This window comes from Podarcis pityusensis (assembly GCF_964106645.2).
Source record: "Podarcis pityusensis genome assembly, chromosome: 17".
Taxonomy (NCBI): domain Eukaryota; kingdom Metazoa; phylum Chordata; class Lepidosauria; order Squamata; family Lacertidae; genus Podarcis; species Podarcis pityusensis.
The window spans coordinates 35,862,877-35,876,057 of NC_138042.1; the positions used below are offsets into that span (position 1 = coordinate 35,862,877).

At 46.9% G+C, this 13,181-nt stretch overlaps 1 protein-coding gene across 1 annotated transcript in view; it reads left to right on the top strand.

Annotated features, from left to right (window-relative positions):
* The first annotated feature begins 714 nt into the window (after positions 1-714).
* IGFBPL1 (insulin like growth factor binding protein like 1) overlaps positions 715-13,181 on the top strand; it is a 43,832-nt gene continuing 31,365 nt past the window's right edge. Inside the window, exon 1 of the mRNA XM_080987005.1 lies at positions 715-1,253. Within this exon, the coding sequence (XP_080843131.1) occupies positions 776-1,253 (478 nt within the window). The 5' untranslated portion in view covers positions 715-775. The remainder of the gene's footprint in view (positions 1,254-13,181) is intronic.

Sequence of the window (13,181 nt, forward strand, 5' to 3'; positions counted from 1 at the left end):
GCAGAGGGAACTCTTCAGCCTCCGCTCGCCCAGCCCGCGTCTCCCAGGCAGGGCGCAGAGGGTGCTGTTCTTCACCTTTCGCACAAACCCAGCCGCTTGACGGGCATCTCTGCGCGCCCGGGGCAACGACTCCCCGGCACCCCGCACGCTCCGCCAGTTGCTCCTTGCCCAGGGTGCAAGGAGGGCGCCATACCTCTTCGCTAATGGCACAAGGAAGCCTCCGTAGGTCTTTGCATGTGGTCAATCCCTGGTAATGTTTTTAAAACACCCGCAAAGCGAAGCAGATAGGAGCTGAAGCAGCGCACTGTTTCGTGGCTAGAACAAAACACGCACAAACCCCTTAGCGCAGCTGGCGAGCGGGGGTCTAGCTACTGGCGCGGAGGTGATTTGGTCAGGAGAAAAGGCAGGCGGAGAAAGGATAATTAAGCACAAGGACGCATCGTCCGCTTCTGCTCTCGACACTCCCCGTCCATTCTCGTACCGCTTAGCTTTTCTTCTCTCTCCAGAACCAGCGCTTGCGCCTGATCCTGAGCCTCGAGGTGCTGGCAATCGGGCTCCGCGGAGTTCAAAACTGTAGCTAAGGAATCGCACGCAGGAAGGTCGCAGTCAGCTCGCGCGCTGAGGCTCCTTAGTGCGGAGGCGTGGTCGTCTAGGGGGCGTCTCTCTCGCCATCCCCACCCACCTCCCCTGACTCTGCCGTCGACGCTGCGCCCCTTTAGACGGCTCCTTCCTGAGCTGCCGTCGCCCGCCTGGTCTGCCTGCCCAGCTCGCCGTGATGCCCGCCGTCTGGAGCTCGACGCTACCGCCGCGGCTGCTGCTGCCGCTCTTGGCGCTTTGGCTGTGCCTGGCGTCGAGGAGCGCGGCGGAGGCGGCGGCGTGCGCTCCCTGCCGGCCTGAGCTGTGCGAGACGGCGCGGTGCGCGGCGCCCGAGCTGACGGCGCGGGACGAGTGCGGCTGCTGCGAGCGGTGCCTGAGCGCCGAGGGCGAGCGGTGTGGAGGGGCGCGGGGCGCTCGCTGTGGCCCGGGGCTGGTGTGCGTCAGCCAGCGCCAAGCGGAGCCTCCTGCCGCCGAGGAAGAGGAGCAGGAGCAGGAAGAAGGCACCGGGCGCTGCGTCTGCAAGGAAGACGGCGCAGTCTGCGGCTCCGACGGCCGCTCTTACAGCAGCGTGTGCGCCCTGCACCTACACAGCTGGCGCGCCCTCCACAGCGGCCGGGAGCGCGTCCGGAAGGCGCACGACGGCGAGTGCAAGCTCGGTAAGCCTCTGTGGGGTGTGGGGGCACTGGGGGGCAGTGGTTGGGGTGTCGCTCACTCTCCGAAGGTCGCAATCTATAGACTGGCCCTGGCCAAATTTCTACGCCTTAGTGTTAATCAGCCAATCGGGAAATGTTTGTATTTCTGAATGTTTGCATTGTTGTTCCTTGGTCCAGATAAATGTCCTTCTTGTCTGTTTGAACAGTTAAAATCGAGACACCTACACCTCTTAGAACCACAGGGGGCAATTTGGAAGCTTGTTTCGACCAAGTTAAGGGACTTGGGCTTCCTCCACGTGAATAGGAGTTCACTTTTTGAATAATAAGAATTATATGTCGCGGGGGGGGGGGTCAGGATTTGAGAGATGCTTAGGAGAGATGCAAAAAGGTTGGAAACCACTGTATTAGAATTTTAAGCATCTTTATTCAGAAATAAGTACCACCAAGTTAAATGGAGATTCCTTCCCCGGAAGTCCGTTTGCAGCCTTAATGGGAGCTGTCTACTTTCCCATCACCAGAGACACTGAAAGGTGGGTGTTGATGCTGGGACATTCAGTTGCAAAGTGATGCACTACTTTGGGCAGAAGCGCAGGCAAAGCAGCCTGCTCTCTGGGGTGCCCCCATTCCAACAGCGCCAGTACCAAATAGTACTGCACTATCTATCTATCATCTATCTATCTATCTATCTATCTATCTATCTATCTATAATTTTCTGTTTTACAATTTAGAATATTCATTTGAACAACCTTAAAATATCAATTAATTCCCTTCTTTTCTTTCCATGGTTCATTTTGCATAGCATAAATCCCTGCCTATTTTATATAAACTAAACCATTCAGTATTCCATTATTACTTCCATCAAAACTTATTTACACTGTTGAATTTATCTTAATGCTGCCCATGTTTTCAAGTGTACACGATTTCCCCCCATATGTTCAATAAATGTTTTCCAATCTTCTTTAAACGTATGTTCTTCTTGCTCTCTTATTCTATAAGTTAGATCCACAAGCTGTGCATATTCCACCAGTTTAAGTTGCCATTCTTCTTTAGTTGGGATCTCGCTCATTTTCCATTTGGGGGCTAACAAAACATAGGCTGCAGTAGTGGCATACATAAATAACGGCCTGCACTTTCAGAGGAAGAGCACAGAGACAGCTCATTAACTGTCTGAAAACCCCTGGAATCCAGGTGAGGATGGTCTCTTTATCTCCATTGGCTGCTGAAGACTTACAGATCCAGCTGGAAAGGAGGGGAAGTAAAGGAGTGACAGGTGTTCAAGTGAAAATAGTGTTCTGGTCAGGTCTTGTTGTCCAGTTGACTCGTGCAATCCAGTCCATGTTTACTGAGAAGTCCATCCCACTGCATTCGGTCAAACTTACTTCAGACTAGTGTGAATAAGCCCAAGGGAGCGGGTGGCGCTGTGGTCTAAACCACTGAGCCTCTTGGGCTTGCCGATCGGAAGGTCGGTGATTCGAATCCCCGTGATGGGGTGAGCTCCCATTGTTCTGTCCCAGCTCCTGCAAATCCAGCAGTTCAAAAGCGTACTAGTGTGAGTAGATAAATAGGTACCGTTGCAACAGGAAGGTAAATTGCATTTCTGTGTGCTCTGGCTTCCCTCACGGTGTTCTGTTGTGCCAGAAGCGGTTTAGTCATGCTGGCCACATGACCCAGAAAGCTGTCTGTGGACAAATGCCAGCTCCCTCGGCCTGAAAATGAGATGAGCACCGCAACCCCATAGTCGCCTTTGACTGGACTTAACCATCCAGGGGTCCTATACTGTTACCCTTTTTTACCATTAAGCTGCAGTCCCCTGTCTCTTTTTGGGAGAGGAAATTAATTAAATACCTACAATTCTATAATTCTACATGCAAGGGGTTGTGGGTACTTCAATGCATGGCACTTTTGATGGATTTAGCATAGCTTACAAAAAGGTGTAAAGGATGCGGGTGGCACTGTGGTCTAAACCACAGAGCCTAGGGTTCGCCGATCAGAAAGTCAGCGGTTCGAATCCCCGTGACGGGGTGGGCTCCCATTGTTTGGTCCCAGCTTCTGCCCACCTAGCAGTTCAAAAGCACGTCAAAGTACCAGTAGATAAATAGGTACCACTCCAGTGGGAAGGCAAACAGCATTTCCGTGCACTGTTCTGGTTCGCCAGAAGCGGCTTAGTCATGCTGGCCACATGACCCGGAAGCTGTACGCCGGCTCCCTCAGCCAGTAAAGCAAGAAGAGTGCCACAACCCCAGAGTCGTCCACGACTGGACCTAATGGTCAGGGGTCCCTTTACTTTTATCTTTACCTTGCAGAAAGGTACAGAATAGTGGGTACTTTTTTTCTTAAGAATTGAGAGCTAGGAAGAAGCCCATAGAAAAGTTGGGGACTGACAGAGATTTGATTGCGAAATATGGAGCTGCGCACGCACCTCATCACGATATCAATTATATGGGTGGGGCTTATTCCCCCCGCCCCCTCATATTTTATTCAAGTTGGCACCCCTGCTGGGAATCTAAACCTCGAAGATCCCCCACTTCCCTTTTGCCTGTGGTTCTAATTTTAAGACCTGGCAATGTTTCAGAATTTCTCTACCCCCTGCAAATCCAAAGCACATGTTGTGCTGCAGCCCGTATGGGACCCCTGCTGATCTTAGACAGCTGACAGGCACTAGCGAAAGGTCCAGCATGTCCAGGTTTCTGTGGTAAGCACAGGAATGTCCTGGAGAGAAGATTCTGCCTTCTGATGGGGTCAGACACTCCCCACCCATTGTGAGCTGCGGCACCCAGCTGGGACTTCTTAGCCTAGCAGGCCAGATACCGGTAATTCTCTATCTCCATTCCTGCAGGCCAACAATGGCAGGTGTGTGTGTGACAACCCACCTGCCAATCACCTGACATTGAGGTTTCCCAAGTACCTAACAGCCAGCTAGTTGTTAGGCAGGTGGGAACCACAGCACAAGGGGGCTTTGCCTGCAATATGTTCAGGCCTCGGTTGGTTCCAGCTGGTCAAACTCCTTTGTGCAGTGCTTCCCAAACACCCAACAACCAGCTGGCTGAGAAAGCAGCTTTCTGCAAGGATCATCTGCATAATGAGCATAATCGGCCATTCAGCCTATCCAGCCACCACCTGCTGCATACCTGGTGTTGTATATGATTTCAGGTGTGGGTCACTTGGACAAGGTCGGCGGTTCAAACCCCCATGATGGAGTGAGCTCCCATCGCTCTGTCCCAGCTCCTGCCAACCTATCAGTTCAAAAGCACACCAGTGCAAGTAGATAAATAGGTACCACTGTGGCAGGAAGGTAAACAGCATTTCCGTGTGCTCTGGTTTCCGTCACAGTGTCCCGTTGTGCCAGAAGCGGTTTAGTCATGCTGCTCACATGACCCGGAAATCTGTCTGTGGACAAATGCTGGCTCCCTTGGCCTGAAAGCAAGATGAGTGCCGCAACCCCATAGTCACCTTTGACTGGACTTAACCATCCAGGGGTCCTTTACCTTTTTTACCTGCTCAGGCCTCAGGCTGTGGCTTGACCCGCCAGCTTGTCGGAGTCTTGTGTGCAGTGCTTCCCAAACACCCAACAACCAGCTGGCTTAGAAAGCAGCTTTTCACAGGGTTCGTCTACATAATTGAGTTCCCTATGGCAAACTCAGCCATTCAGCCTCCAACTGCTGCACACCTGGTGTTGTATATGATTTCAGGTGTGGGTCACATGTGCATGGCTTGTGGAACTGGCCTCATGGGCCCAATCCCCACCAGATTTTCCCTCCCGGGCTGAGTTCTCATTTTGCTGGCCTTGAAACTGGCTCTGGTCAAATTGGACTTGCCGGGTTTTTTAAGCATTAGGAGAACATACCCTTCAACATTTCTCAGCTGAAAATAGGGACATCCTATTCTATTATTATTATTATTATTATTATTATTATTATTATTATTTATTAATACCCTGTCTATCTGACTGAGTTGCCCCAGCCACTATGGGCGGCTTCTGACTACAAAGGAGGTTTAAAGACTGTCTCAAGGCAAATTTTAAAAAATGTAGTATAAACACCAACAATTGGGAAACACTTGCCTGCGAGCACTCCAGTTGGAGAACAGCCTTTACCAAAGGTGTCATGGGCTTTGAAGACATTCGAACCCAGGACACAAGGAAGAAATGTGCTAAGAGGAAGGCACGCTTAGCAAATCCACACCATGATCAGCTCCTGCCCAGAAACCTATGTCCCCACTGTGGAAGGACATGTGGGTCCAGAATTGGCCTCCACAGTCACTTACAGACTTATTGTTAAAACCATGTTTATGGAAGACAATCTTACTCGGCTACGAGTGATCGCCAAAGACAAAGAAAGAAGAGAGAAGATACAAAAATGCAACAGAACATTGAACATTAAAAACTTCCCTTTACAGGGCTGCTTTCAGATGCCTTCTAAAGATTGTATAGTTACTTATCTCCTTGGCTTGTGGGTCGCATAATTGCATACCCTCCAACATTTCAATAATAATAATAATAATAATAATAATAATAATAATTTCTTTATACCCCGGCCATCTGGTTGGGTTTCCCCAGCCATTCTGGGCAGCTCCCAACAGAATATTAAAAACACGCTAAAACAGCAGACATTAAAAACTTCCCTAAACACGGCTGACTTCAGGTGACTTACCCAACATTTCTCCAATGAAAATGGAGGTGTCCTAAGGAAAAGTGGGACATTCTGGGATCAAATCAGAAACCAGGATGGCTTCTGTAAATCCGGGACTGTCCCTGGAAAAAGGGACACTGGGAGGGTCTGAGATAATGGCTGGCAAATTCTGCATCTTTAACCTCTCATTGACGGCGCCCTGTTTGCAAGCTTGAAAAGCCACCAAGTTTCCCCCCAATATATAAATGTAACCTGATATCTTTCTTTTCCGGCACCTGTCTGTCTCGAGAGACAATGGAGTGCACCTCCAGGGGTGAAGTCAAACCACTGCGTTAGCAGCACTGAAGTGATCTCTCGGATGCGCAAGGCTGGGCCATGTGTGTGGAGGTCCTGGGCTCACCCTCCTCTCTCAGCTTAACCCACCCCGCAGGGTTGTTGTCAGGATAAAACCAGGGGGAGCAGGTGAGAGATACCTTGGAGTTATTTGGAGCAGGATAAAAATGTAACAAAGAAAGAACTGTCTGAATGGAGCTTTTGGTGGTGCTTGCTATTATATCACCGACTGCCTCTGTAGCTGTCCATTCTGATGATAATGAAAGCTCCGCCAAAGAGGGGGCTTTTATGTGTCAGTAAGTACCTCATTATATCTTAACCCAAGGGCACTAATTTATTCATGTATAATCAGTGGGGTAATATTTAACAGTCCCCTTTGGGACTCAGGGTTGTGTGTAACAGCTGCTTCTCTGCCCATTTGTAATCAAGCCCATTCCTTCTAGTTTGTTATATGCTCTGTGTGTTTTTTTCGTTTTTTCCTAATGAGCATTGTGGGAATCTGGGGGATTCCATAATTTTTTATTGTTCTCGTTTTGATACCAGCACAACCCAACTTCAAAAGTACATTTCAAAGTCTGTGCCTTTGCCTGCTTCACAGGATGCCCTGATTTATTTAATGGAATGCCGTTCAGATTGAAGAAAGGTGTGTGTGTTTTTGTGTCTGTGTGTCTCCAGATCTTTTCATTCATGGCTTTGTCACACTTTCTCGAAACAAAGTCCACCCCATTCCCTTTCCCGTGCCTCAGGCAGAACTTGGGATCTCACCAGAGATGGGAATCTTTCAAAGGACCTGTGGTTCCTTTGAGCCGCCCCAGCCCGACGCTCGCTTTACAATGCTCTGAACAGATCAAGTCACAAATGACAGATCTCCTTTTCTTCCCGCCAGTGCTTTTCGCACTCTTTAATCCTCTTGCTGACTCCGCCAGCAGAAGATTAGTTCAGAGCTTAGCTTGTTTCCCTGCCTGTGCGGTTACATTTTCATAAATTAGATTTTTTTTTCCCCTCCCCTACAATATATTTGCATGGGTGTAGCAAAATCGTGCAGCTTGGCTCTGAACTCTGCAATCTCCTTTCCTTCCTTGTATCTTTTGTTACAGGGATGGTGACAACCCCACCCATGATCTCTTCCAGGTCTGTTAACAAAGGTGGCAGGATGCCTCCTTCATGGCATGACCCTGGTTCCTCCCCACCCCTCTTATCCGAATAATTCCCTTTTAAGAAGACTGACATTCTGGCCAGCTCATGACTGATTTCCCCTGCCCCTCCCACATGTGTGTTTGGACAAGGAAGTGTGTTGTATACCGTTGTGGAGGAAAATGTAGACTGGCAGGTGTCCACGTGTCATGGAATCATGGAATTGTAGTGTTGGAAGGGACTGTGAGGGTCCTCTAGTCGCCCCCCCCCTGCAATGCGGGGATCTTTTGCCCAACGTGGGCTGGAACCCACAACTCTGAGATTAGGAGTCCTATGCTACAACTAATCCACAATGCGGCAGCTAGACTGGTGACTGGGAGCGGCCGCCGAGACCATATAACACCAGTCTTGAAAGACCTACACTGGCTCCCAGTACATTTCCAAGCACAATTCATAGTGTTGGTGTTGACATTTAAAGCCCTAAATGGCCTCGGTCCAGTATACCTGAAGGAGCGTCTCCACCCCCATCGTTCTGCCCGGACACTGAGATCCAGCTCCAAGGGTCTTCTGGCGGTTCCCTCCCTGCGAGAAGCCAAGTTACAGGGAACCAGGCAGAGGGTCTTCTCGGTAGTGGCACCCGCCCTGTGGAATGCCTTCCCACCAGATGTCAAAGAGAACAACAACTACCAGACTTTTAGAAGACATCTGAAGGCAGCCCTGTTTAGGGAAGCTTTTAATGTTTAATAAGTTTTGTATTTTAATATTCTGTTGGAAGCCGTCCAGAGTGGCTAGGGAAACCCAGGCAGATGGCAGGATTTCTGTGTCAGATGATTTTTTTGGGGGGGGGGAAGGTCTTGGGCTACAGGGTGGGCAATATCAAAAATCTATATAAGGGCTTGCACACCACTGTTCAGGGTTCTTCTTCCTCCTGCGTGTGGTAAGTGGGGACCCTGTTGCAACAGTTCCTTTAATAAAGATCAGGCTTACTAGTTGCTTTGCTTCTCAGTATACTCTGGTTGGCCTCTGTTATTTTCTCCTGCCGATAGGGGAACCCACTTAAGAACTCTAGACAGGCTCCGGAATACCCCCATAAGGGAAAGGGAGCAGTTTTTCTTATAACACACTCATGGAAATTACCGTATTTTTCGCTCTATAAGACACACCAGACCACAAGACGCAACTAGTTTTTGGAGGAGGAAAACAAGAAAAAAAATATTCTGAATCTCAGAAGCCAGAACAGCAAGAGGGATTGCTGTTCTGGCTTCTGGGATAGCTGCGCAGCCTGCATTCGCTCCATAAGACGCACACACATTTCCCCTTACTTTTTAGGAGGGAAAAAGTGAGTCTTATAGAGCAAAAGATACAGTAACTGAAACCTGAGTTAGTCAGGGCCTTTCATTTAAACTTTGAGTAAAAGTTACTTCAGTACAACCATTGGCTATGAAACATTCTTGATGGGTTCTTGCAAGGAAGAAAGTAGCAGCTACCCTTTTCTGAATTCATTTGTTCTCAAGATGTGATTGCATCCCCATATTCCGCATTTTGCATACTGTACCCCCCATCGTGAAATTAGCAACCCTCCTCTCTATTTCTGTTTCGCAGAATTTTATATACCGGTATTTATCTCTCACGACAAATGGGAGAAGCTTCTCTGTTGTTCCTGCTACATGCATTAATAGGGTGCAGATTTTCACAGGCCTCACGGCCACAGCACTCTCAGAATACAAAAAACTCTTGCAAGGAAAAATCTTCAGAAATGATCTGACTTAAAAGAGGAAAACTGCATGCAAATCAGCCGAGAAATGGCAACCCACCCTCCACCCCCACCTCAAAGGGCCTTTATGAACGGTGATGCTGTCTGACAACCATAACATTGCCAGCTACAAGCAGAAAATCCACTTCTAATCTTCAGGAAAATGAAAGGGCGAGACTTTGGGGACCTCACTTTCAAGCAAACTGGTATCCCATTGCACCAAAAGGCTTTGAGGTTTGCTTGGAACTTCTTAGGGGGGGGGGGAACCCCAGCCCTCCAAAACCATATGGGCCCGATCCAGTCCAAAGTCTAGCACTTTTATAGCATGTAATTCAAATAGGAGAATAAGGGTTAATGTGGAAGAATAGCGGGAAATGGCTTCCACTCTCTCTTCCTGCCAACCTACAAGAAGCATCCACAGGAGACTGCCAACATATGCGTGTTGTTGTTTTTTAGGGGGGTTAACTATTTATTTTTCCCCAGTAGTGATGTAAGAAAGTGAGAGCTGGACCATAAAGAAGGCTGATCGCCAAAAAATTGATGCTTTTAATTATGGTGCTGGAGGAGACTCTTGAGAGTCCCATGGACTGCAAGAAGATCAAACCGATCCATTCTGAAGGAAATCAGCCCTGAGTGCTCACTGGAAGGGCAGATCCTGAAGCTGAGGCTCCAATACTGTGGCCACCTCATGAGAAGAGAAGACTCCCTGGAAAAGACCCTGATGTTGGGAAAGATGGAGGGCACAAGGAGAAGGGGACAACAGAGGATGAGATGGTGGGACAGTGTTACCAACATCAAAGCTACCAACATGAGTTTGACCAAACTGTGGGAGGCAGTGGAAGACAGGAGTGCCTGGTGTGCTCTGGTCCATGGGGTCACGAAGAGCCGGACACGACTAAATGACTAAACAACAACAAACTATCTATTTCCCTGAGCCTTTATTCATTCAATATCTCTTCTCTCTTTTTTGATAATAATTTTTATTAGTTTTCAATTACAATAATCCAATAATAGCCTCATTATAACAATGCCAAATTATAAAACAATTATTAATACCAATCCTTCGGGTGCCAAATGATATAATTTAGGTGCCCCCCCCCCGCGTGCTATAATTGATGGTTTGGTGGCTTTCTTTATTTCTGCGTTCCAAACTCTTATTAATTTCAATCGCACGCCAGTCAAAATAACAATCCCTTATACAACAACTGCAGTATTAACGACTTCCATTCAAATTGACACATTAAATGATTTATAAAGCTACAGGAGAAGCATTCAAACTACATCCTTGTTCTTCCCGTGTGTGGCAATTATTCTGTCCGTTATGTTTCTTCCAGTCTTTGTAAAATATTATGTCTATCTTTTCCCAGTTGTTGCTGTTCTCCATCATGCCTTGGGCGGAGCTAATATCCCATTGTTGTTTCAGAAGTTCTCCATTGCTCCATCCCGTTATTCACTCAATATCTCTCTCCTTGATTGCTTTTCTTCTTTCCACAACTGAAAAAGTTAGTGGTGGAGTGGAACATGGATAAGCAGGGATGAAATTCTGAAGGAGATTGATTTATTGCTCAGATAAGCCTGGCGTCCGGCCCGCTTTCGCTGCGTAGCTACTGGCCAGGCCTCTGCATTCCAAACTCCACATTCCGATGCTCTGAGCAAAAGCAGAGATCAGCAGCGGTAAGAGAAAACTGCAAAAAACTCCAGTGCATTCTTCAGTGTGCTTAAATAAAGTCCACTCAGGATCTTAGCAGCTAAAAGCAGTTTTATTTACAGCAGATTATCCATTATCTATCACAGCGAACAGCATCGTGAAAACACGTCCACTCTCCTCAAAAGCGAAAGTAGAGAGAGAACAAAGGCTGGAGGCTCTCGGAAATGACGAACCTCCCCCCTCCCAACAGTAGGCAGGGCGTACACTCTGAGCTGTTTAACCCTGTAAGCTCAGGTTCTCCTCACAGAAATACCGTATTTTTCGCTCTATAAGACGCACCAGACCACAAGACGCACCTAGTTTTTGGAGGAGGAAAGCAAGAAAAAAAATATTCTGAATCTCAGAAGCCAGAACAGCAAGAGGGATCGCTGCGCAGTGAAAGCAGCAACCCCTCTTGCTGTTTTGGCTTCTGGGATAACTGCACAGCCTGCATTCACTGCATAAGATGCACACACATTTCCCCTTACTTTTTAGGAGGGAAAAATGAGTCTTATAGAGCAAAAAATACGGTACTTCTTTCACAGCAGGAACGGTGATGTCATCTCCTGGGGGTGCTCTCTGCCTGCTAAATAAATACGCTTCCCCCAAGAGTTTAGTTCAGTTGAGATTCCTGCATTGCAAGGGGTTAAACTAGATCCCGTCGAACTCTATGATTCCAAAAGGCAAATTCACCTGATAAACTAAGCCAATGTTAAGGTCCAAATTTGGCTCTCATTCTATGACAGGGTTGTAGAGGGCGGGGCGGGGGCTCTCTGGATGTGGCAGGACTACAAAGCCCATCACCTCTGGCCATTGGCCATGATGGCTGAGGCTGATGGGAGTTGGAGTCTAATAAACTCTGGAGGCCCCACAAATTACCTTTCTCTGTTGCAAGCCATCCTCACAAGTGTCTCTTGACAGTCCAAGCATTTGTCAATGCTCAGGTCCTCTTAGATGTTGACATGAGCCAGAGTGGATTTTGTTATGTACTGAAGTTCTCACCCTGGGCCAGCAGGGGGATACTATAGATAGTTTTCACTCAGATACACATATGCAAATAAGAGATTGAAAGTGACATTCAGTGATTGGATAGTTACAGAAAGTGTTACAGTTGCGTTGTAGTGGAGCTCTATATAAGCAGGCTGGCTGAACCCTTCAGTTCAGTTCTGTTCTGGCCTGTGAATAAACAAGAGCTGTTTGAAGAATTGCTGTGTCGTCTGATATGTTCACCCACAACTTAATAGATTTGATTTAAATCAAATCGATTTAAATCAAGATTTAAATTGCTAGTCAGTAAGACTTGATTTAAATCATTATTGTTTTTACAGAAAGACTTATTCTTGCTGCTGTAATCTTAATATTTACAACCAGATGAAGGTTTCGTTTTTTGAATAATAAATTTTCAGAGTAGTTTTTACAGTTTTATCAAAAATTACTGACTTGCACAATTATCACACAAAGATCCCAAGACTCGTGGAGTATTCTGCTCACAACGTTGCACTTTCATTTTTACTGCTTCACACTTTGAAGATTTATTGCTCAGATAAGTCCTGGCGTCCAGCCCGCTTCGCTTGCACAGCTACCGGCCAGGCCTCCGCACTTCGAAAGGCCACATTCCGATGCTCTGAGCAAATGCAGAGTTAAGCAGTGGTAAGAGAAAGCTGCAAACTTCAGTGCTTTCTTCAGTGTGCTTAAATAAAGTCCAGACAGGATCTTAGCAGCTAAAAGCAGTTTTATTTAAGCAGAAACTATCCATTATCTATCACGTCCTCTCTCCTCAAAAGCGAAAGTAGAAAGAACAAAGAGGTTTAGACTCTCGGATATGACGCAGACTCTCCCCCCTCCCAATAGTAGGCAGGGCGTACACTCTGAGCTGTTTAACCCTGTAAGCTCAGGTTCTCCTCACACACTTATCTACTTCTACAGATCTACTCCACTCCAAACAATCTATTCATTGAACCTCTTGGAACTTAGCATTTAAGAGGTAAGGGGTTAATTCTGTGGATATAAATTTGCAAAGGAACAATGGGATTAAGGTTTTTTCCTCAACTGCATGTTTATTCTATAACATTTTTCTTGTGAAGAAAAGTTACCTCTGCAGACACAAATTCACACTTTTGAGAACTGCAAAAACAAACATCTATGATAATATCTTCTCATTAGAAAAACTGCCCCAAATAATCTTACAGAAACCTCTGGAAGAGCATGACATTGTGAATGGATTAATGGAGTTCATTTACCAAAAAAATTAAACATTGCATATAAAGCCTCATGCTACATATTCAAAAACAAATCCTTATTTCCTGATGAATAGCCGTTGGACTATAATGTAACTTAAATAGAAAACTATCTTTAGAAAGATTTTTCCTCCAAAAGCATTTTATTTTTAAAAATCC